Source organism: Megalops cyprinoides, chromosome 6, assembly GCF_013368585.1.
Source record: "Megalops cyprinoides isolate fMegCyp1 chromosome 6, fMegCyp1.pri, whole genome shotgun sequence".
Classification (NCBI taxonomy): Eukaryota; Metazoa; Chordata; class Actinopteri; order Elopiformes; family Megalopidae; genus Megalops; species Megalops cyprinoides.
This window is the reverse complement of record NC_050588.1, coordinates 915,101-935,266: the sequence shown is the minus strand read 5'-3', so window position 1 is coordinate 935,266 and position 20,166 is coordinate 915,101. Positions and strand designations below refer to the sequence as shown.

Here is a 20,166-nt window from a genome sequence, read left to right as displayed (position 1 = left end):
ATGAAGACCTTTCTGGTGGTGCTGGTGCTGACTGCTTTCTCAGCAGAAGCTTCGAGTAAGTAAACAGTTTCTTGTCCAAGTTCATCCAATCTGAGACTGCTCTGGTCTCTCCCCTATATTTGGCTGTGGACAGCATACAGAGAGATCAGACAATGCTAGAAATAACCTAAAACTGGGGAGAGATACATTTAGCCTCACCTCACACCAAAGGAAGTCCACCACAGTGTACTACTACTACAGTCTATTTTCACATGGCAGGTAATAATGTAAGTAAGGGAACTGGACTGATCACTGCAGAGCTGTAGGTTCTGTCCAGGGCATGGCTGATATAGTTTTGACAGTGCAGTTACACCATAGGTTTTACAGCTCTGCCATTTAGTCTCAGAATTGGCAAAAACCTCAGTGACAAGCAAACTAGTGTGTGCATTGATATGCTGTGATATAAATTAGCAGCAAGTGTGTGTGCGCTGTGCGTTGCGTTAGATAACAGGTTTAAGAAGCACGGAATGACAGTAATAAGAGCTGAGAATTGTGATTTTATGCTTGTTTTGCTTGTTTGATCAAACAATGTTGTGTTGTCCTGAGACCTGTCAATCACCCTGAAGGAGCTCAGGGCCGTTATCTGCACAGGCACAGAGGGTACTTAATTTTCATTACGAAGGTCTTGTTCATTGAATTTCAGCGTGTTGATGATTTACAAAATGAATCAGAGATGTGATAAATCTCCCAAGCAGCAAGCTGAACAACAGCTACTTTATGAGAATTCTTGACAAATACTGAATTCTATTATTCCAGGTCCTGAGACATATGAAATGACTTTTTGCTTACAGTTTGGTTTTGGTAGTTTCTGTAGTCAGTAGTTACTCCCGAAGAGTGTGGCAGTCAGCAGTGGTTCAAAACACTGAACTCCACACCAGAGGCTAGTGGGTTCACATCCTGGGAACATGGCTTCCAGCATGTGTAAAGATGTAAAAGATGTGAACATTTATGTTTGCTGATATTCACACAGTTGGGTCTGTGTTTAAAAAATGTGAAAAGTATTATAAAAGATAGCACTGAAAAAGAGAAGCAGCCTTTTACATGCTGAAGTGCAATAGTTTTTGCAAAAAAACTGGTCAGAAATTTCATTGTCTAAAATTTTGGGTGTGGCAGCGTACCATTTGCACAAAAAAGTACTGGAAAGCATGTGACACATTATGTGTACAGAACCTTCAATACATTTTTGCCATAAACTACTATAATGTAAATACATGTATTTTCCTGTAAATCTATTTAAGGTCTCTTTATGTGGCTAGTAGTTGAGGTCACTCGAGCTGTGATGTCATGACTTCATTGTTACTTCAGCTTTACTTCAATGTTTCTTCAGTGCCCTCATAAGGGTCATGTCTTTAATGTTCACCGTAGGTCTTTAGTTTTTATGCATTGACCTGAATTAGTTTACCAAACCTAAAATATTATTTAATATGTTTTGTATTTAATGTAGCTTAGTATTAAAGCCTGTCTCACAGGCTATTGAATTTCCTTTCACATTTCAGTTTTCTCAATGCGAATATTGTTTTCTCCTGCTTATAATGCACAATAGCACAGCTTTGCTAACGGTTTCTAAGTGGAGATGCCACAGAGTTTCTGTGTTGTTAACTAAGCATGGTGTTATAATTTCCCAGTGGCTGTGAAAGATATGAGGAGGACCACTGTCTCTCTCTAGAACTAAAGACTATTCTGTCCGTGGTCAGGGCTGATACAATATCCCAGGTGAAACAGTTACACTGCATAACACTACTGTGATATAGTCTGTTGTATAAGAAAAATAGGACTAATGTTGAATAATTAGCTTGGCTAATCAAACAAACCAAATGAGTTTCTTTGTTTGAAAGTGCTGTTGGTAGATTTGCAACAAGGAGACACAGAGGTGAGATACAGCAGTGATGTGTGCACCATTTGTCTCCTCTGGGGTAGCAAAGAAGCATCTTCTGAAGAACCTCTACATCTGTGGTGGGGGAGCTGAGTTTGTGTTACCATTTCACCTTAATGTTGTAATTGGCACTGATCATTCCCAAACCCAAACATGCATGCTTGATCTCTTTCATGCTCTCTCTGTCTCTCTCACTCCCTAACACACACACACACACACACACTGTCTCTCTCATACACATACATGTGTACATGTCATACATGCTAGTAGTCCCATGCACATATTCTCAGTCACACACACACTCTCTCAAACACACACACACACAGAGTCTCTGACACACACATTCTCACACTACATTCATAATCTTAGTGAGTCTCTCTCTTTTTCTCGCACATACCCACACATGTACACATACACTCACTTTCACACACTGTCTCTCCCTCTCACACAGCACTCATAGCCGTTGTGAGTCTGTCTCACACACATTTTCTCACACAAATATAGAGACACTCTGCCTCTCTCTCACACAGCACTCATAGTCATAGTGAGTCTCTCTCACACACATACACACTCACTCTGTCTCACACACACAGCACACATAGCCTTAGTGAGTTTCCCCTCATTCCTTGAATTGGGATTATGGCTGCACCCGCTCAGCTGACAGTCACATGAAAGGGATTGAGGGGGATTGCTGAGGCCGTGTGACTCTCACAGCCTAGAACGCCCACACCCCTCCAAAAATGTTTCTACACAGCCCCCCGCCAACTGAAATCCGCACACCCCACATCCCATATCCCACATCCTTCTACCCCCTCCAGGCAGACAGCTGAACAGATGGTGAATGATCATGTGAGGTAAGATTGGGTCTGAGAAAGGGGGCTCTTTCCCCGGAGGGAGGGGTTTTGGAGAGCAGTCCTCATCCCTCCTTTGGCATCTAACCCCAGCTAACCCATGCTCTGGCTGTCTTTCCCTCCAACAGTCGCTTGTAGGAATGGTGCTGCTTACAAAAAAAAACTTTTGTCAAAGAATGCCAGCAGCTTATTACTGGTCCTGTCACCGGTAGCCAGGAAAGTGATACCAATCTCCTGGCCTAAGTCCCGACCACCTGCATTGCAAAAGTAGTTTGAAATGGTAACAAATGTCTATTGTACAGAAGGAATAACGGCTAGTTTGCACTTGAAATAGAATTCTTTTTGACAAGGTGGCTACTGGTCATGGTGTACCTTGCCTTGCCTTGTTAGATAATGTTTCTTAACAATTTCATTTCAGCTGCGTTCATTTATATTTATGTTTTGGTTCTGTATTTTCCTCTTTATTACAAAAATGTATTGTAAAATTTAAAAGAGGGTATTCAATGACATCTATCAAATGCCTTAGGGATGTAAAGATGATGTACGAAGGAAGTGAAAATAGCATAAAAAAACAAATATCAACTGCTGGGGTGGAAGTTTGTGGTGCTGGTAATCCATGACATGTCTGCCAAATCAGGTCTGGTCCCTAAAGTGTACCAAGTTCTTACTGATTCTGTCTAGATGTGAGTTCTGACGTGTGATTTTTTCATATTAGTGCAACCTCAGATGTAAATCGCCCCAATGACAATTTATAATTTGGCATTTTGCAGACGCTTTTAAACCAAAGCGACTTACAATTAGTGACATCACATTAAAGGAAATGGAAACTGTTGCCTATCCCCAAAAACTCATATTTACAGCTCATTTAGATTTAAGGCACTAAGCTACTTAGCAGCTGATGAGATATCTCTTTTATTTTGCCTGGAAGGTGATGAGAGATGCAGTGTTATGTATTAATAGTGCTGTCTGTGCTCTCAGTTCCTTTGTGTCTCCATTTGTCATCCAAGGGCCAAGAATGCAGTTCGCGCGGTATCGCTCGTGGAATTCACGGATGTACCCCGTGTGGAATGACGGAGACTCTCGTTACAGAGACTGCTGGAGAGGTGAGCTGCACATTGTTTGCTATTTTCAATTACTTATTTTGTTTGTAAAACACATTCAGCGTTAATTAAAAAGTTATTAAAAACAGTGGTTGATGACCAGCATTAAGATTAAGATTACATTAGGAGATAGATCAACTCCTAGTCGAACAACTCAAAGGAGCTGGATATTCTGTCATGGCTAATGTCATCACAAAGAAAAGAGCAATGGATTAAGCTTACAGGTCATTCAACACCAGTCCATACCCACTGAGAACTATGGTTACTGATGTGAATGCACAAAATCAACTGTTCCTTCACATTCTTTCATCTGACAATCTCCAGACTCAGACTTCTCTCAGTAAGGCCACAAAGTGCTAACAAGTATGCAAAGCCAAAAATCTCCTGGGGTAAATGGCTTTCTGTCTGCATTTTACAAACATATTTCCACACCAGTGGCACTCGCCTTTTTATCGTTATCAAAAGTACCATTGTAATCACGCAATGCGTGAAAAGACCCTCATATCCTCTCATTTTCACAGGAAATATATCTGTGATTATAGACCCATATAGACCCATATGTTTATGCTGATCTGGCAATAAAAACCTTTTACACTGAGGCATGAACTCACACACCAAGATCAAACCATTCTTGTTATTTGACACAAGCCATCTCTTTGATTCAAGCACATGCATCAAAACATTCCGAAAACACTGTGTCAAATAAGACAAGCTTATAATGTTTCATAACTGATTGATAAAGCTTTTGCCACTTCACTTTGTTATGGCACTAAGTCATTGATTGAGTTACACCCACCTTGTGATTGGCTGTTCAGGGAGGTGATCTTACACACTACTCCACAGAAACATGGATATGCTACAACCTGAGGACCCATACAGGTTCACATATAACTTAGGTCCCATTCGATACACATTAGAGCATAGGGCAATTAATGGCCGTCTTTCTTCATGCCACTCCCTCTGAAGTGACACAGCCGGAATACTATGCAACTGACCAGTCTTTTAATAAGTACATACTTTTAATATGTGGATGGATATTCACTTCACCATTCGCCCTGCCTGCAGGTGGTGAGGTGACGTTTGATGTCAGGAATGACGCACCCACCCTGACTGGTGCTAAGGCCACTTTCAGCATTGACCTCCGCTTCCCTCAGAACCAGACAGCGCTCCCAGATGGCCAGGTGGTCTGGGCCCAAAACTGCACCATAAACGGTGAGCCTACCTCACACCCCAGAGATACAGCTGTGAGACCACACCTCTCTCATCCTGCGTAACTATGAATTTCTATGATTCACACTGATTTCTTGTTTGTGAGCCAAAGGGATGTTCAGAGTTTTGGTAGTGTTTCACAGAGGAAATCAGTGGGTAAGTTAACCCTTTCACACGTTACATGTTACGTTACATGGTTCGTTATGTTTACATTAGCGTTATTAAGCTTCTCATAGTTTTCACTGCCACATTTGCTGTATTTTTTAATGTTAAATTGCTGTTTCCTCAAAGCTAACATTACCTAGAATTATCTAGTGTTCTAATTGCACCGGTTTTAGCGTACGTGCTAAACGGCTAATCACACCAGTGTGACCGTACGAGCGAAAGGGTTAAAACTGCAATATGTATGCCATTATTTGTAGTGTAGCATGGCCGTCACGATCCAGGGTCCAGAGTTTGATCTCACTCACAAAATGCAGTGTGCCAATGACCAAGGGTCATATCTTTTCCAGGAACACACTACCAGCAGGGGGAGCCGGTGTACCCTGAGAACAACTCCACCAAGGAGTGGATCGGTGTTTTCCCTGATGGCACGCCATTCACCAAGGTCTCCGACAAGAAGCTCCACTACATATTTGTGTGGAAGACCTGGGGTGAGTCACCTCACTGTCTCGGCCTTGAGCTCTGGACCTAGGGGCGAATGATCCCAACCTGTGATTAGATTAGCTTGCCTCAAATACTCTCAAACCTTCTAAGGTTGCAAGAAACCTGGGTGTCATTATTGATGACCAGTTGTCCTTCTCGGACCATGTCTCTCGATCATGCCGCTTCACACTATACAATATCCGCAAAATCCGGCCCTACCTGACTCAATATGCTACCCAGCTTCTGGTACAGGCCATGGTTATCTCCCGCCTCGACTATTGCAATGCCCTCCTAGCTAACCTCCCACCAGATGTGGTGAAACCACTACTAATGGTTCAGAATGCGGCGGAGCGTCTGGTTTTCGTTTAGCCCAAGAGGGCCCATGTCACCCCATTGCTCATTGAGCTCCATTGGCCCGTATCAAATTCAAGTCTCTCATGCTTGCCTACACAGTGACCTCTGGGTCTGCTCCGACATACCTGAGCTCAATCATACAGGCTTACTCTCCTTCTTGGCCATTATGTTCCTCCCAGGAACGTCGTCTAGCATTGCCATCCCTGCACACAAGGCAATCTCAGTCCAGATTATTCTCATATGTAGTTCCCTGCTGGTGGAACGAGCTACCTTATGCTATCAGAGCAGGGGCGTCCCTCTCTATCTTCAAGAACCTCTTGAAGATCCAGCTCTTCCGAGAGCACCTCTACGCACTTTCTGCCTCGCACTTTTATCTCCTGTCACTACTTATTTGTCTCCTCTGCCTGTCTATCCTTGTGTTTTCACCTTGTTTACCTCTGTTTTCTACTTTCTTTGACTTATTTAACTGAGTTTAGTTGTTTAGCACTTCAAGCCTACTCCAAGGTCTCTTACACTACTGTAGCTTGCTTGCTGTTCCTCACTTGTAAGTCGCTTTGCATAAAAGTGCCTGCCAAATGACCTAAATGTAAATGTAAATGTAGATTAGATTTCTTTTATTGTCATTTTATCATGCACTTGCATACAATAAAGAATGAAATACCGTTTCTTCTATACCAACAGTGTACATAAATTAAGAAAGAGAATTAAGGGAGAATTAAAACAACATATCTATGTACAACACACGCAGTACACATACACAATAATATGTGTTCTCAATGATATAAGTGTTTGAGCTGGTGCCAGGCCTCATGGTCACATGTGACCTGTCTCTCCATCTCTCTGTGTCCCAGGACATTACTGGCAGGTGGCAGATGGCCCCTCATCCTCCCTCACTATTGGCACAGACAACATCCCCCTTGGCTCCTACAGCATGGAGCTTGTGATCTATCACTGCCGAGGCAAGGACAAGTTCATCCCCCTGGGCTATGCTTCCACGCAGTTCACCATCACAGGTAGGCTTACGGAGGTGTGTCCGCTGTCACTGACACAGCACAGGGCTTTTGCGCTAATGACTGGGTCAACCCAGCAGCGCTTTTTCTTGCAATGCGGAAACAGGTGAAAATAAAGTTTGAGCTGATTAGTTCATTCCCTGTCTCTCTCCCTTTTCTCTCTCTCTTTCTTTGCTTCCCCCTGACTGTGTGCTGCCACTCTTTTTTTTCTTTCCTCCTCCTTTCCCTCTTTCTCTCGTTCCTTCTTTCTTTTGTTCCAGATCAGATCCCCTTTTCAGTGTCCCTGACACAGATCAATGATGTCAATCAAGAAGACAGGAGCTTCATTCAGAATCGTGCCATTGCTTTCAGCATCAACCTGCACGACCCCAGCCAATATTTGAAAAACTCCGGCATCACCTTCAACTGGGACTTTGGTGACAACAGCGGCACCCTGATCTCACAAGAGCTCTCTGTAACCCACACTTATGTCACCACCGGGACCTTCAGGCCCCAGGTGGTCCTGCAGGCCACCATTCCTGACACCAGTTGTGCCACCCCCGCCAACTCCCCCACTGCTGCCAACCCCACACCCGCCCTGGTCACCTCCCCGCCGCCTGCCCCGCCCGCAGAGCAGGAAACCACTGGTGAGTCATTTATAAGGCCTGCTGTGATTTTGTGGTTAGACCATACTAGACCACACACCTAGACCATACTCATTGGATAGGGCCTGTAACATACTTAGCATTTTGTGTAAAGTAGAACCAGTTCAGCCACATCTTGACTAATTTTCTTGTCTAAGGGAATTTCATTGCTTTACATTTGTTTAGCTTCTTTGCCTAATCCTAAACCTAACCCCTCACTGCTATTGTGGTATTTTTCAGCAGATGTCCAACCTGTTCCTGAAGAGCCCTCCACATTGAACCCCATTGCTCCCACACAACAGGCTAGTGACATTTCCCTGGAAGTGCCCGCCTCCATGGCCACCGCTATTGGTGACGTCGCGCTGGATGTGCCTGCCTCCGTCGCGGTCCCTGCTGGTGACATCGCACTGGCTGATGCTGAGGCAGAGAGAGAAGCAGCTGCAGCAGAGGACCCTGCCGTGACAGACGCTGCTGTGGTGGACCCAGGCGTGGCAGATGAGGCAACTGCTGCTGTGGAGGCTCCGGATGTGGATGCAGAAGACACTGCCACAGATGAAGCAGCTGCCGTGATGCCTGCCCAAGACGCTGCAGCCGCTGAAGATGCTGCCACAGATGAAGCAGCAGCCGTGGCGCCCGCCGAAGACGCTGCAGCCACTGAAGACACCACCACAGACGAAGCAGCTGCCGTGGCGCCTGCTGAAGCGGCTGTTGCAGAGGTGCCTCAGGCTGAGACCACCGATGACCTCAACCCAGTTATCCCAGACACCACAGTTCTCACAGCTGTCATGGAGGCAGAGGAGGCAGAGGGCGAGGCAGCAGAGGCAGAAGGTGAGGCTGTGAGCGAGACCCTTGCAGGTGATTTTTTAAGCCCTCAGTCACTGTCAGCACTTTCCTTCTGTTGTTGTGACTGGGAATGTCCCTGGGAGGGAACATTCTAGCAGATTTCTAGCATCTCCCTTAAACTGGCTCACAGTGGGAGGAGTGGTGTAATGAGGCAGGGAGTGACTGGCTAGAGCTGGGGCAGAACAGTAACCTCCAATACTGCTCTGCCACCAGGAGCAGCACTGCACGCCCCCATAATGACTGACAGCTATGACTGAAAGCAACTGCTTTGTCTATGTTCAGAGGCAGTGGCCGTGCTGACCACAGGAACAGTGGCCGCAGAGGGGGAGGAGACAGTGCTGGAGATGGCACTGGAGACGGCCATGCCCGCCGTGCAGGTCCCTGTGGTGGTGGCCAAACGGCAGGCTCCAGCCATACCTGCAGAGAGTGGCTGCATCATTTACCGCTATGGCTCCTTCTCCACTGCCCTGGACATCGTTCGTGAGTCCTGCACCTCTCTGTCCCCCACCTGCCATTTAGCTATTCCCTGTCACTTACTTACATTACATTATGTTATTGTCATTTAGCAGGTGATCTTATCCAGAGGGACTTACAGAGGTTACAATTTTATATGTTATCCATACATACAGCTGGATATTTACAGAGGCAATTGTGGGTTAAGTACATTGCTCAAGGGTACAGCAGTAGCACTCCAGCAGGGAATCAAAGGAGCAACTTTTACTTATCCCAGACAATGGGGGAGCTGTCTCCCATACATACTAAGTCTCTAAATGTCCCTTCAGAGGGCATTGAGAGCGTGGAGATTGTCCAGGTGGCCAACGTGGTGACGATGACAGCAGTGGAGCAGAATGCTGTGGATCTCACCGTTACCTGCCAAGGCAGGTAAGAGCCATGATCAAGGGCCCACTCGTTAGACTTAGCAATGCGCACAGGTCCCCACGTTTGATATTCTCATTCTGCAAGTGTGCAACAGTCCTCATTCTGGAAATGTGCAATGGTCCTCATTCAGGAAGTGTGTAATGGTTCTCATTCTGGAAGTGTGAAACAGTCCTCATTCTGGAACTGTAATAGTCTTCATTGTGGAAGTATGTAACAGCCGTTGTTTGGAGGTGTGTAAGAGTACTCATTCTGGAAGTGAGTAACAGTCCCCATTCTGGAGGTGTGTAATAGCCCTTATGCTCTTATGTAACTTTGCTTTGAAGAGCATCAGCCAAATATCAGAGTAAATCTGACGCAATGATTCAGTTGATCTTTGGAAGCAACACAGCTGTCACTTCTGTCTGTGTGTCTGGCTTCTTTCTGTGCATGTGGCTGCCTACCCTGTGCATACAGCCTGCCAAACGAGGTGTGCACCGTGGTCTCGGATGCAGACTGTGCCACGCCAGTGCAGACAGAGTGTAATGCAGTAACACCCACTCCTGAGTGCCAGGTGATCCTGCGACAGTTCTTCAATGACTCTGGGGTCTTCTGCATCAACGTGTCCATGACCAATGATGTCAGTCTGGCAGTCACCAGCGCTCGAGTCAGCGTGACCATAGGTATGTGTGTGTGTCTATGATCTCTTTTCCAAGTACCCTAACCATATAGCTCATACAGCCTGTACATGTAATATTTTCACAATTTTTGGGGGAAGGGGGGCTAAAAAACTAAATCCCACAATACTGATAAAGCTAACCCCATTTTTTACTGGAACCAATGTAGTATTTTTAAGTTAAGGCCCATCATGTTTAACGTGATGTCAGGGTTACTTTGCATTTCCAATTTTCTTTTCACATTGCTTTTCTTTTGTGTCCTGCCTGCAGGTTCTGGTTCCACTACTGGGGGCACTGTGGCCATAGTGCTGGGAATCATGATCCTGGCTAGTGCCATTGGGGCTATAGCGTTGACCTACAAGTGAGCAAAGCATAGATATCTGTTTCATTATGTACTGCATGTCCTGTTATACACATGTATGTGCTAAATCATGACACACAGTGCTTCTGTCATACCTGCTGCTCTGCTGTGCTCTGCTACAGGACACAGCAGATTGCTGTGTGAGAGAGAAAGTGTTTGAGAAAAGATGAGAGGGAAATCTTCAACAACACAAAACAAAAAAAACTAAGTAATTAATTGATTCAATCCATGAAACTGAGCTGGATCTTTCTTTTTGCAATTAGGCGTTTCAAGCAGTACCAGCCACTAAGAGAGGACCCCGAGGGCAGCTCTACGGGCAGCCTTGGAAGGACCTCTGTGCCTGTGCTGCTGTGGAATCTGTTGAGCCGGCAGACAGCTGGAGAGAGCCGCCCGCTGCTTCAGGGCAGAGTGGTGTGAACTGGACCAGAACACATACAAAACACACACTCACACACATGCACACACACCCAGCACAGGACACAAACACATACCAGATACATGTACCACACCACACACACTCACACAGAAATCACTGCCATATAGCACAAACAAAGCCCCTCTATCATTCACACTATTTTCCAGCAAAACTGAGTGAAAGATTTAAAAATTGAGTTTAACATCATTGAATAACCCAACCATCTCCGACCAAGACGCCACAATACGAATTTAAATCATATTTAGATTTTTAATGGGAAAGTGAACATGGATATTATACTAAGTTTAGCTTGTGTGTGGTCCCACTTCTAGAGTCTGCTGCACAATGTTGTGCAAAACTCACATGACCTTTGACACCAGAATACATTCTTTCTTCTCAAAAGCAAAAGGAGGTTTACAGCAGCTGTGCATGTTCTCCTGTCTCCCTCTTGTGCGCTTACTGTCCTGCAGCGCTGACGCTGCTGTCCCCCTGCACTCTGTCTCTAGCCTCCTTAGCTGCGCTCTCTGCCTCTCTTACCAGAATGCTACATGTGATAATCTTATAGCTCTCTGATGAGTGTTAGAAATGTCTCTAGTGATGTCATTCTCCCCACGGTAAACTGAGGGATATGTTCAAGCACACGGTGCAGAGAAGTGCCCCCCTAGAGCCTTGTCTGTCCCATGCGTAAATTGTTTTTTAAATAAACTTTCTACAACTCCACCCCCTACCTGCATTTATACTGTTGTGTACTCACTCTCTCGCACGATAGAACCAGGGCTCTATGCTGGAGACAGTTCAGGAATATATTCCCTCTGTAAATGAACTGCCAAAATGTGAAGGAAATGTATTGGAATTATTACAGTTATGTCCATATATGAATTGCCAAAGTCCACATACAGAATAAGTGATGTGTCAGCACATCGGCACATCATGAATGACATGTAATATTATTTCAAATTGTGACTATAGATTAAGCCTGCTAAAATCTGTATCACACGTATGTTCCTAATAATTAACTATTTGTTTTTTCTCTGGATTTTTGTTTGTTGGAAGATCACATTACAGATGGAAAAAGTCTGACATTTACATTGTTGTTATTGCTGTCTTAACATTTCAAAAACCTGCAATTTCATAAGGGTGCATAGACTTTTTATATCCACTGTAAGCATAAGGAAAAAGCCACAACTTTCAACTGCAGTTAAAATATGTTTGAACCTAATGCTTTAAAATGTGCTTCAAATGAGCACTGTGTGACCACAGACAGTTTTGTAATATTGGAAATGTTTTTTTCCCAGCTGGTTGTGAGGGTTTAATCTTAGGTTGTAAAAGTAGTTATGACAGGAGACCAAATAACAAGGGTAAAGAGAGCCGCTGGTGCTAATGAAGAACTGCCTCAATACGTTTGATAGTAATAGTGATTGGCGTTCATGGTTGTGATATTCGCAAAACAGTTTTAGGTATGTTGTATTGTCTTTGCTTCTTTTCACACCAGTTGCTCAGAACATTGAAGCAGAAAAGAGTTTGCAATTTTATAGACAGCAAGGCTCTGTTTTGGCCACCAGGGGGTGTGATTATTCAAATTGAAAACCGGGAGAACAAGTCCAGCTCTGTGGTTTGTGTAGCGATGGTGACCAATCACGGCACATCACCTGGCTCGCAGCTGAGGGATTGTGGGATGTCTCAGGGTCCAGGTCCAACACACAGATAATGTCCTCAAGCACTGACCTGAGATCAGCTATATCAGCCCTCATGCTGGCTCCAGTCTATTTGTGCAAAATGAAGGACAATGAGTTGTGGTCAGGGCTTGGGGACAGTCAGTGCACCATTCAGTTTAGCATTTCATTGCCCTGATTTCCATGGGGACTAACTGTTCAGAAGATACTAGGCAATTCCTCCTCCAGCTACACCATGTGACATCCATGGTAAAACAGCCACACAAACAATGCAGTGTAAAAGAATATGTTAGCCAGTGTTTTGCTAAACATTTCAAATAAAAAAGGTCAACGACCCAAATGAAATGTCCACTATTCCTTGTTGAATCCACAATAAAAACTCAATTTAATTCACAGGCATCTCATGTGTAATTTGTTTTACATCATTACATCATTACATCATTGGTGTAAAACATGATGGTTATATCTTCAACAAGACACAAACTCATCTGCTTACTGTGCTTGTATAACTCTTCAATTTGTAAACCAAAGTCAGTGCCATGTCAGGCCCTCAGAAGCAGAGAGTGTCTGCCTGTTGAGCTTTCCTATGCTGGGATATACACTTCCCACAGGATCTGACGACCTGCATGGAGTAATCACTTAAGCCCTTGTAATCTCCCTGTGTCTGCACCAGACACACAGGTCTTTGTACTTGTGTTGAAGATTGACTGAAATGTGCTTTAAAATAAACATCTTTCTGTCTCCAGAAAACATGAACAGTCCTGACCACCCAGTTTCACTTCCATATGTGGTTTCTGAGCAAAGCTACAGTGGCTGCATGGTTCAGTTTCAGGAACTATTTCTCATTTTGTTAACATTTTGTTGCCCCCTTCTGGTGGAAGAAATCAGAGCAGCGCTTTTCCCTCTGTCCAACTTTGTAACAGAAGGCACCATTTTGTCTTGTGAATGTGTGATCTTATGAGTGAGGTAAATTCATCCTGCATCATCAAAAGTAACAGCAAACACAGCTCTGCTCACTACACTAAATCAAACTGAGGCTTTCAATTGCTGTATTAGGAGTTATTAGGAAAACTATTGGCTTTTTAACGAAAAGCCAAAAGGGACTCATGACCCACATTGGTCCACATTCCATACCCTCCACACCAACAGATAATTTTCTCAATGTGTAAACAAAAACAAGCGTGCGCACACACACACACACACACAACACATATAATTGCATTCAACTATTGTCAATGGCTACCATGTTCTAGAATGCGCCTGCTGTCACATGACTTTCCCCTTTTGCATGTTTACCCAGATCTGTGACTTTTATCATTTCCTGATTTATACCCAAATAGGGCTGGGATCCATTCAGTGGCCTTGAAGCCCAACCCACAGACCTGCAATAGAAATGACTTGAGGTTCATGATGTATTTCGTAATAAGAAGTGTATTTCATCAGTTATGGAATGAGTGTCCAGTGTTCTACTAGATCGGGCTTCTGTACACATCTCAGCTTGCCTGAAAGACATTTAACAGTGGATGGTGGACCACCGCCTAAAACTTAACTTGGATAAGACTGAAATGCTTGTCATCCCATCTAGGTCTGCCCCGTTTCAAGAACTCTCCCTCAGCCTAGACTCTACTAACCGTATCACTGATAGCACTGTCAAAAGCCTCCCTGTAGTACTTGATAGCCAACTGTCCTTCTCCTCTCAGGTTGCAGCGATGAGTCATGCAGATTCTTTTTGTACAACATCCAAAGGATCCAGCCCTACCTCGTTTACCTCTGTTTTTCTACTTTCCTTGACTTATTTAGTTGAGTTTAGTTGTTTAGGTTACACTTAAAGCTTACCGCAAGTCTCCTACACTACCGTAGCTTGCTTGCTGTTCCTCACTTGTAAGTCGCTTTGGATAAAAGCGTCTGCCAAATGACCTAAATGTAATGTAATGTAATATAATTATGTCTTCTACACAGCTCCTGGTTCAGGCCCTGGTCCTCTCACACCTGGACTACTGTAATTCCCTCTTTGCTTGTCTTAGAGCCTGTGCAATCAAACCCCTTGACTTATTGACAATGTCCCTACACATAGTCAAGTTACTCCCTCCCTCACTTCACCTCATTGGCTTCCTGTTATTGCTTGCATCAAGTTCAAAGCCTTGGTGCTGGCATACAGGACAGTGAACGGGACAGCCCAACTACGATTGGTCTTCAAACCTTATGTTCCGCCAAGATCACTACACTCTGCAACCATGGGGCAACTAACTGTCCCATCTCGATGGAGTCACTCCTCTCAGACATGATGCCTGTCTGTACTGGTCCCTCAGTGGTGGAATGAACTCCCCATGGGGGTCAGGACAGCAGAATCACTGGCCATCTTCTGATACAGACTGAAGACCCACCAGACTGCATCTCAGTTTCACCTCTATCCCCGCCAAGTAATATCTGCTACTTGTAGTACTTGCTGTTTATTTTACATGTAGTATTGCAATGTAATTTAGATTCTGTGTTACCCTGATCTGACACTGTTGTTCATTCAACTTGAATGGATACGCTTGTTTTATTGTGCCGGAATTTGCTCTGGATAAGAGTGTCTGCTAAATGCATGTAACATGATTACACTGATTGTGGTGTGGAAATATAACATGACAATCAAGGCCATGAAATGAACAGTTATACTCATACTCCTCTGAATTTAACAGATAAAAATAATTAGCCAGAAGTGGTTACTACATATGAGCGAGTCAAAAAGCACACTTGCAGGAAGCTTCTGAATGAACCCTTGTGCAACTCCTGAATGGCAGAAACAAATATGCACAATTGTTCACAGATGGCAGCGTATTACATATTCTGGCTTAATGTTATCCATTATCATCCCTAAATTTTAAAGGTATGAAATGTGAGAAAAAACTCAGACACAGAACTTCATTCAATAATTTATTGCATATCACAGTCAGAAGATGAAAGCTAAAGGTGTAAAACATTTAAAAAAAGATGATTGGAGAATAAGAAGATTTTACAGCATCCCTAGATACAAGCACAACACATTTCATTGACCATTTGGGAACCAAAGACAACACAAATACTTGTGTGACAGTACTTGATATTTCCTAAACTAGTAAAAGCTGAGATATGCAAACCTCTGACCAATGATCAGCATGCTAGAGTGACCGACTGGACATTAGGAGCCATGTTTAGTATTCCTCTCCCTCCTCTTCCCCTTCACCTTCAATGGAGTCAACGCCCACCTCCTCATAATCCTTCTCCAGGGCTGCCATGTCTTCCCTGGCCTCAGAAAACTCTCCCTCCTCCATACCCTCACCTACGTACCAGTGCACAAATGCACGCTTGGCGTACATCAGGTCGAATTTGTGGTCCAGGCGGGCCCAGGCCTCGGCAATGGCAGTGGTGTTGCTCAACATGCACACTGCCCTCTGAACCTTGGCCAGGTCTCCACCTGGACCACAGTGGGGGGCTGGTAGTTGATACCAACCTTAAAACCAGTTGGGCACCAGTCCACAAACTGGATGGTACGCTTAGTCTTGATGGTAGCGATGGCAGCATTGACATCTTTCGGCACCACGTCACCACGGTACAGCAGGCAGCAGGCCATGTACTTGCCATGACGGGGGTCACATTTGACCATCTGATTGGCCGGCTCAAAGCAAGCGTTTGTGATCTCAGCCACGGAGAGCTGCTCATGATAAGCCTTCTCGGCAGAGATGACTGGAGCATATGTGGCCAGAGGGAAGTGGATACGAGGGTAGGGCACCAAGTTGGTCTGGAACTCTGTCAGATCAACATTGAGGGCACCATCGAATCGGAGGGAAGCTGTGATGGAGGACACAATTTGACTGATCAACCTGTTGAGGTTGGTGTAGGTGGGGCGCTCAATATCGAGGTTCCTACGACAGATGTCGTAGATGGCCTCGTTGTCGACCATGAAGGCACAGTCGGAGTGCTCCAGGGTGGTGTGGGTGGTCAGGATGGAGTTGTAGGGCTCCACCACAGCTGTGGACACCTGGGGAGCTGGGTAGATGGAGAACTCCAGCTTGGACTTCTTGCCGTAATCAACAGACAGGCGTTCCATCAGCAAGGAGGTGAAACCAGAACCGGTACCACCTCCAAAGCTGTGGAAGACCAGGAAGCCTTGGAGACCTGTGCACTGGTCAGCCTGGAGAAAGAGAGTGGTATCTTACCGTTAGACCAGAAACCCTGAGAAGAACACTTGAATGTGTCCACTTAGTTTAATACGCACCAGTTTGCGGATCCTGTCCAGAACCAGGTCAATGATTTCTTTCCCGATGGTGTAATGGCCACGGGCGTAGTTGTTGGCAGCATCCTCCTTACCAGTGATGAGCTGCTCAGGGTGGAAAAGCTGGCGGTAAGTCCCAGTGCGCACCTCGTCTGGGGAGAGAGATAAAGCCATAAGAGGGTCCCCCCCACAGAACAGGCCAAGCACTGCAAAGTACCGACTGTACCTGATGAGAAATACAACTCACCAATGACTGTGGGCTCCAGATCCACAAACACAGCCCTGGGGACATGTTTGCCAGCTCCAGTCTCACTGAAGAAGGTGTTGAAGGAGTCATCCCCTCCTCCAATGGTCTTGTCACTGGGCATCTGCCCGTCTGGCTGGATCCCGTGCTCCAGGCAGTAGAGCTCCCAGCAGGCATTGCCAATCTGGACACCAGCCTGGCCCACGTGGATAGAAATGCACTCACGCTATGGAAAAAGGGAGGAGAGCACATTTAATCCGATTTCATTTACACAGCAGTGAGTGTACACACCTTGCTTATTTGTAAACAAAGTGAGAACAGGTACTACTGATTTCTGGATTTGACTTTTTATCCATTTTGAGATAAACTTTCAGTATCTTTGACAAGTCCCTGGTGCAACTGGCAACATAAACGATATGATAACCACAAGTTCTTTGTCTATTCAGTATCTGCACATCTAATTTCCTAACTCTGTTGAATGCACTTTTGGAAGTCATCCTGGATCAGAGCACCTGCCAAATGAAATGCAAGATGTAAATTCCCTCCTTGGCACATCTCCATTTGCAATGGGCCTTGCATTTTCGATTTAGTGTCCCCTGCAAAGTACTCCAATTAGCAACACTGCACTGAAAGATGCAAATGTCTGCAAGGATAAACCACAACACAGCTAGTTGCAGGCAAACGCACGTGACCCAGCACCTTTTGAGACTTGCCTTTGAGAAAATTAACAAGCTGTGGTGTGGGTCCTGCCCCACCCCCAATGTCGCCAGGCGAGCATTCAGCTATTCCCTTTGGCAGGGAGAGAATGAAAGAGTGACCCTCGTGAGGAGGCACTGCTCTGCAATCAGAGGTGGACACGCCAGTTTCAGAAAGTAAAAGTCCTACTACGTATTTGTTCCACCCATGCACCCATGCTGAATTTAATTAGCACAACTCTTCATCCAGGTAGAGGAGCTAATTAGTGAAAACACCTTGTTTAGTGAATGGCTAGAACAAATGCATGGTAGGACTTTTACTTTCCGAAGCCGGGGTGTCCACTTCTGTCTGCAATGCACTCAACACGGGGAAGCGCGCCAGCCTCCGCAAAGGCTGAGAAGGCGCGGATTACACCCCTCCCCCTACTCACCCCTTCCTCCCGCTCCCGCTGTCTGCAGGGATTTACACGATCACAAGATGGCATAGCAACACGCGTTACTAAGCAACCAGGCACTCACACACACAGGAGAACGTTTGAGATGGCGGACGCTAGGTGTGGTTGTTCATTATGTTCAACGATCAAACATGGAAAAAAAATCTACAGTACGGAGCAATACCCTCGTTACACTGCACAGCCTGGTTGTCGACTGTCGTGGCAACATCTCTCAAACGCTGTGCCCCTACTTTGCTTTTGTGAATAGAGGCGTCTGCTTCACATAGGCATTCAGCCCTGCTCGTTGGGTTTGAGCCAAACGAGTCAGTAACTTTGCACAGAACAATGCAGCTTAACTTTCCACTGTTGACTGTCCGGTTAATACTACTCACCACACTACAAAGATATATTTTAAATTGTCTGACATTAATTCATATGTAGCATGGATCAGTACCAACGAAGTTGCCCTGCGGCAAAACAATGAGGTAGGGATTCTCCAGACAGCCGCTATCATGTCCTCCGCTGTACAGGCACTTCGAACACCCTAAACACAGCCTGAATGGAAAGAGGAAGAGGGCTGAGGCACGAGACCATCACCAAGGTGATTACAAAGCACCCAACGCGCGCCAATTTCCTCTTTCTATTCTTGAGGGGAAAATGCTGCGCCGAAGCGTTACTGAAAATTTTTAAAAATCGCGCTATCGCGATATCGCGCTTGGGTACCGTAGTTAAAGTATAATATGTTACAGGGAAGGCTTTTTTTGTAGCTTCAAGCAATTAGGTCTGGATTAACCAGATGCATTGCGCATCTCACGTTTCTGAAATGTGCAGTGGTACATTTTACCCAGTCGATACTTAACGTAACGTAAATGTTTTAAGCTAACGGAAATGTTTTAAGCGACTTCATTTTCACTCTGTGCCTCACTTAGCCTCACCAAATAAATGTCGGATTGCACCACACACACAACTGCATTGAGCGGGAGGATGTTGATCAAATGTGATGTAGAAGGTTCTATTCGGTAGTATTTCTACACTATGAAATCGTCAACAATGCACAATTTGGGCCCATGCAACCTGTGTGGTAATTTTTAATATCGGGGAAAACTGTGAACGTTCACCTATCTACTGATTTCACAGCAACTATCCAGGTTACACTGTGCCCGCCATAGCTACCGGCAGTGGCACCTTTCCGTCCCCCCCAATCTTGTTTAAACAAACATCTGTCTGCATCTCCATTTTTTTTAATTAGGCTACCTGTAATGTATTTTAATTGAAATGCGAATATAAAATAAATCGAGCCATATATAGGCTACATACAGGACAGCAACAATCAGGCCATTATGGTCCAGAGTACACCTAAACAGGGGAAACATTGTGTCCGTTCGGTAACCTTGCTCGATCTCTTACAGCCCAAAACCTAAATTTGCGGGTTCAATTGCAATTGCTATTTTCAAATACACAGACACCTGTCCCACTCCGAAATCAAGACCTGAAATCGCATTATCAAGGCGTCCTATAACATTTGAAAATAAAATGTTCGAAATGGAATTCAGCTGAAAGAGAGAGAGAGAAACCCCCCCGAAAAACTCACCATGTTGTCTGCAAGGGTGTAACGTTTCAGGAAAAAAGAAATAGAGAAAGAAGAAACGTCGTTTCTTTTTCAGGGTGGTATAGGTGTTACTTTATCCGACAGCTACGAGTCGACGTAGTAACTGATTCAAAGCACCGCGATGCTCAGTGGTTTATAGTGTCGCATTGAGGGCTGAGCTAGCATACATGAATAATTAGGCTTAACATGGGGGAGCGGGTGAAGGTGGTGCGCTTGAACGCAGTTTTACGAAAACCTTTGCATGACGAGTAAAATGAAATGCTTCCAGCTTCTTCTTCCTTGTGAGCGTGTCTCGGTTATTATTTTGTTTTTATTTATTTATTTTTTGTCACTGAATATTCTCTTCCGTAGCTTTAGCATTAAATTGCAATTTAACAAGGAAGCAACCCGAAGTAATGATGGATGTGAGGCTTCACCAC

At 44.8% G+C, this 20,166-nt stretch overlaps 1 protein-coding gene and 1 pseudogene across 1 annotated transcript; one reads left to right on the top strand and one right to left on the bottom strand.

The window, feature by feature from the left end:
• Window positions 1–11,341, top strand: pmela (premelanosome protein a). The gene is made up of 12 exons (XM_036530645.1): window positions 1–55; window positions 3,771–3,866; window positions 4,929–5,075; window positions 5,585–5,725; window positions 6,923–7,084; window positions 7,342–7,707; window positions 7,945–8,532; window positions 8,830–9,027; window positions 9,330–9,429; window positions 9,880–10,085; window positions 10,350–10,440; window positions 10,704–11,341. Exons 1-12 carry the CDS (start codon window positions 1–3, stop codon window positions 10,855–10,857), a joined length of 2,304 nt encoding a protein of 767 aa, XP_036386538.1. The 3' UTR covers window positions 10,858–11,341.
• A 4,093-nt stretch (window positions 11,342–15,434) lies between these two features.
• LOC118779125 lies at window positions 15,435–20,166 on the bottom strand (annotated as a pseudogene).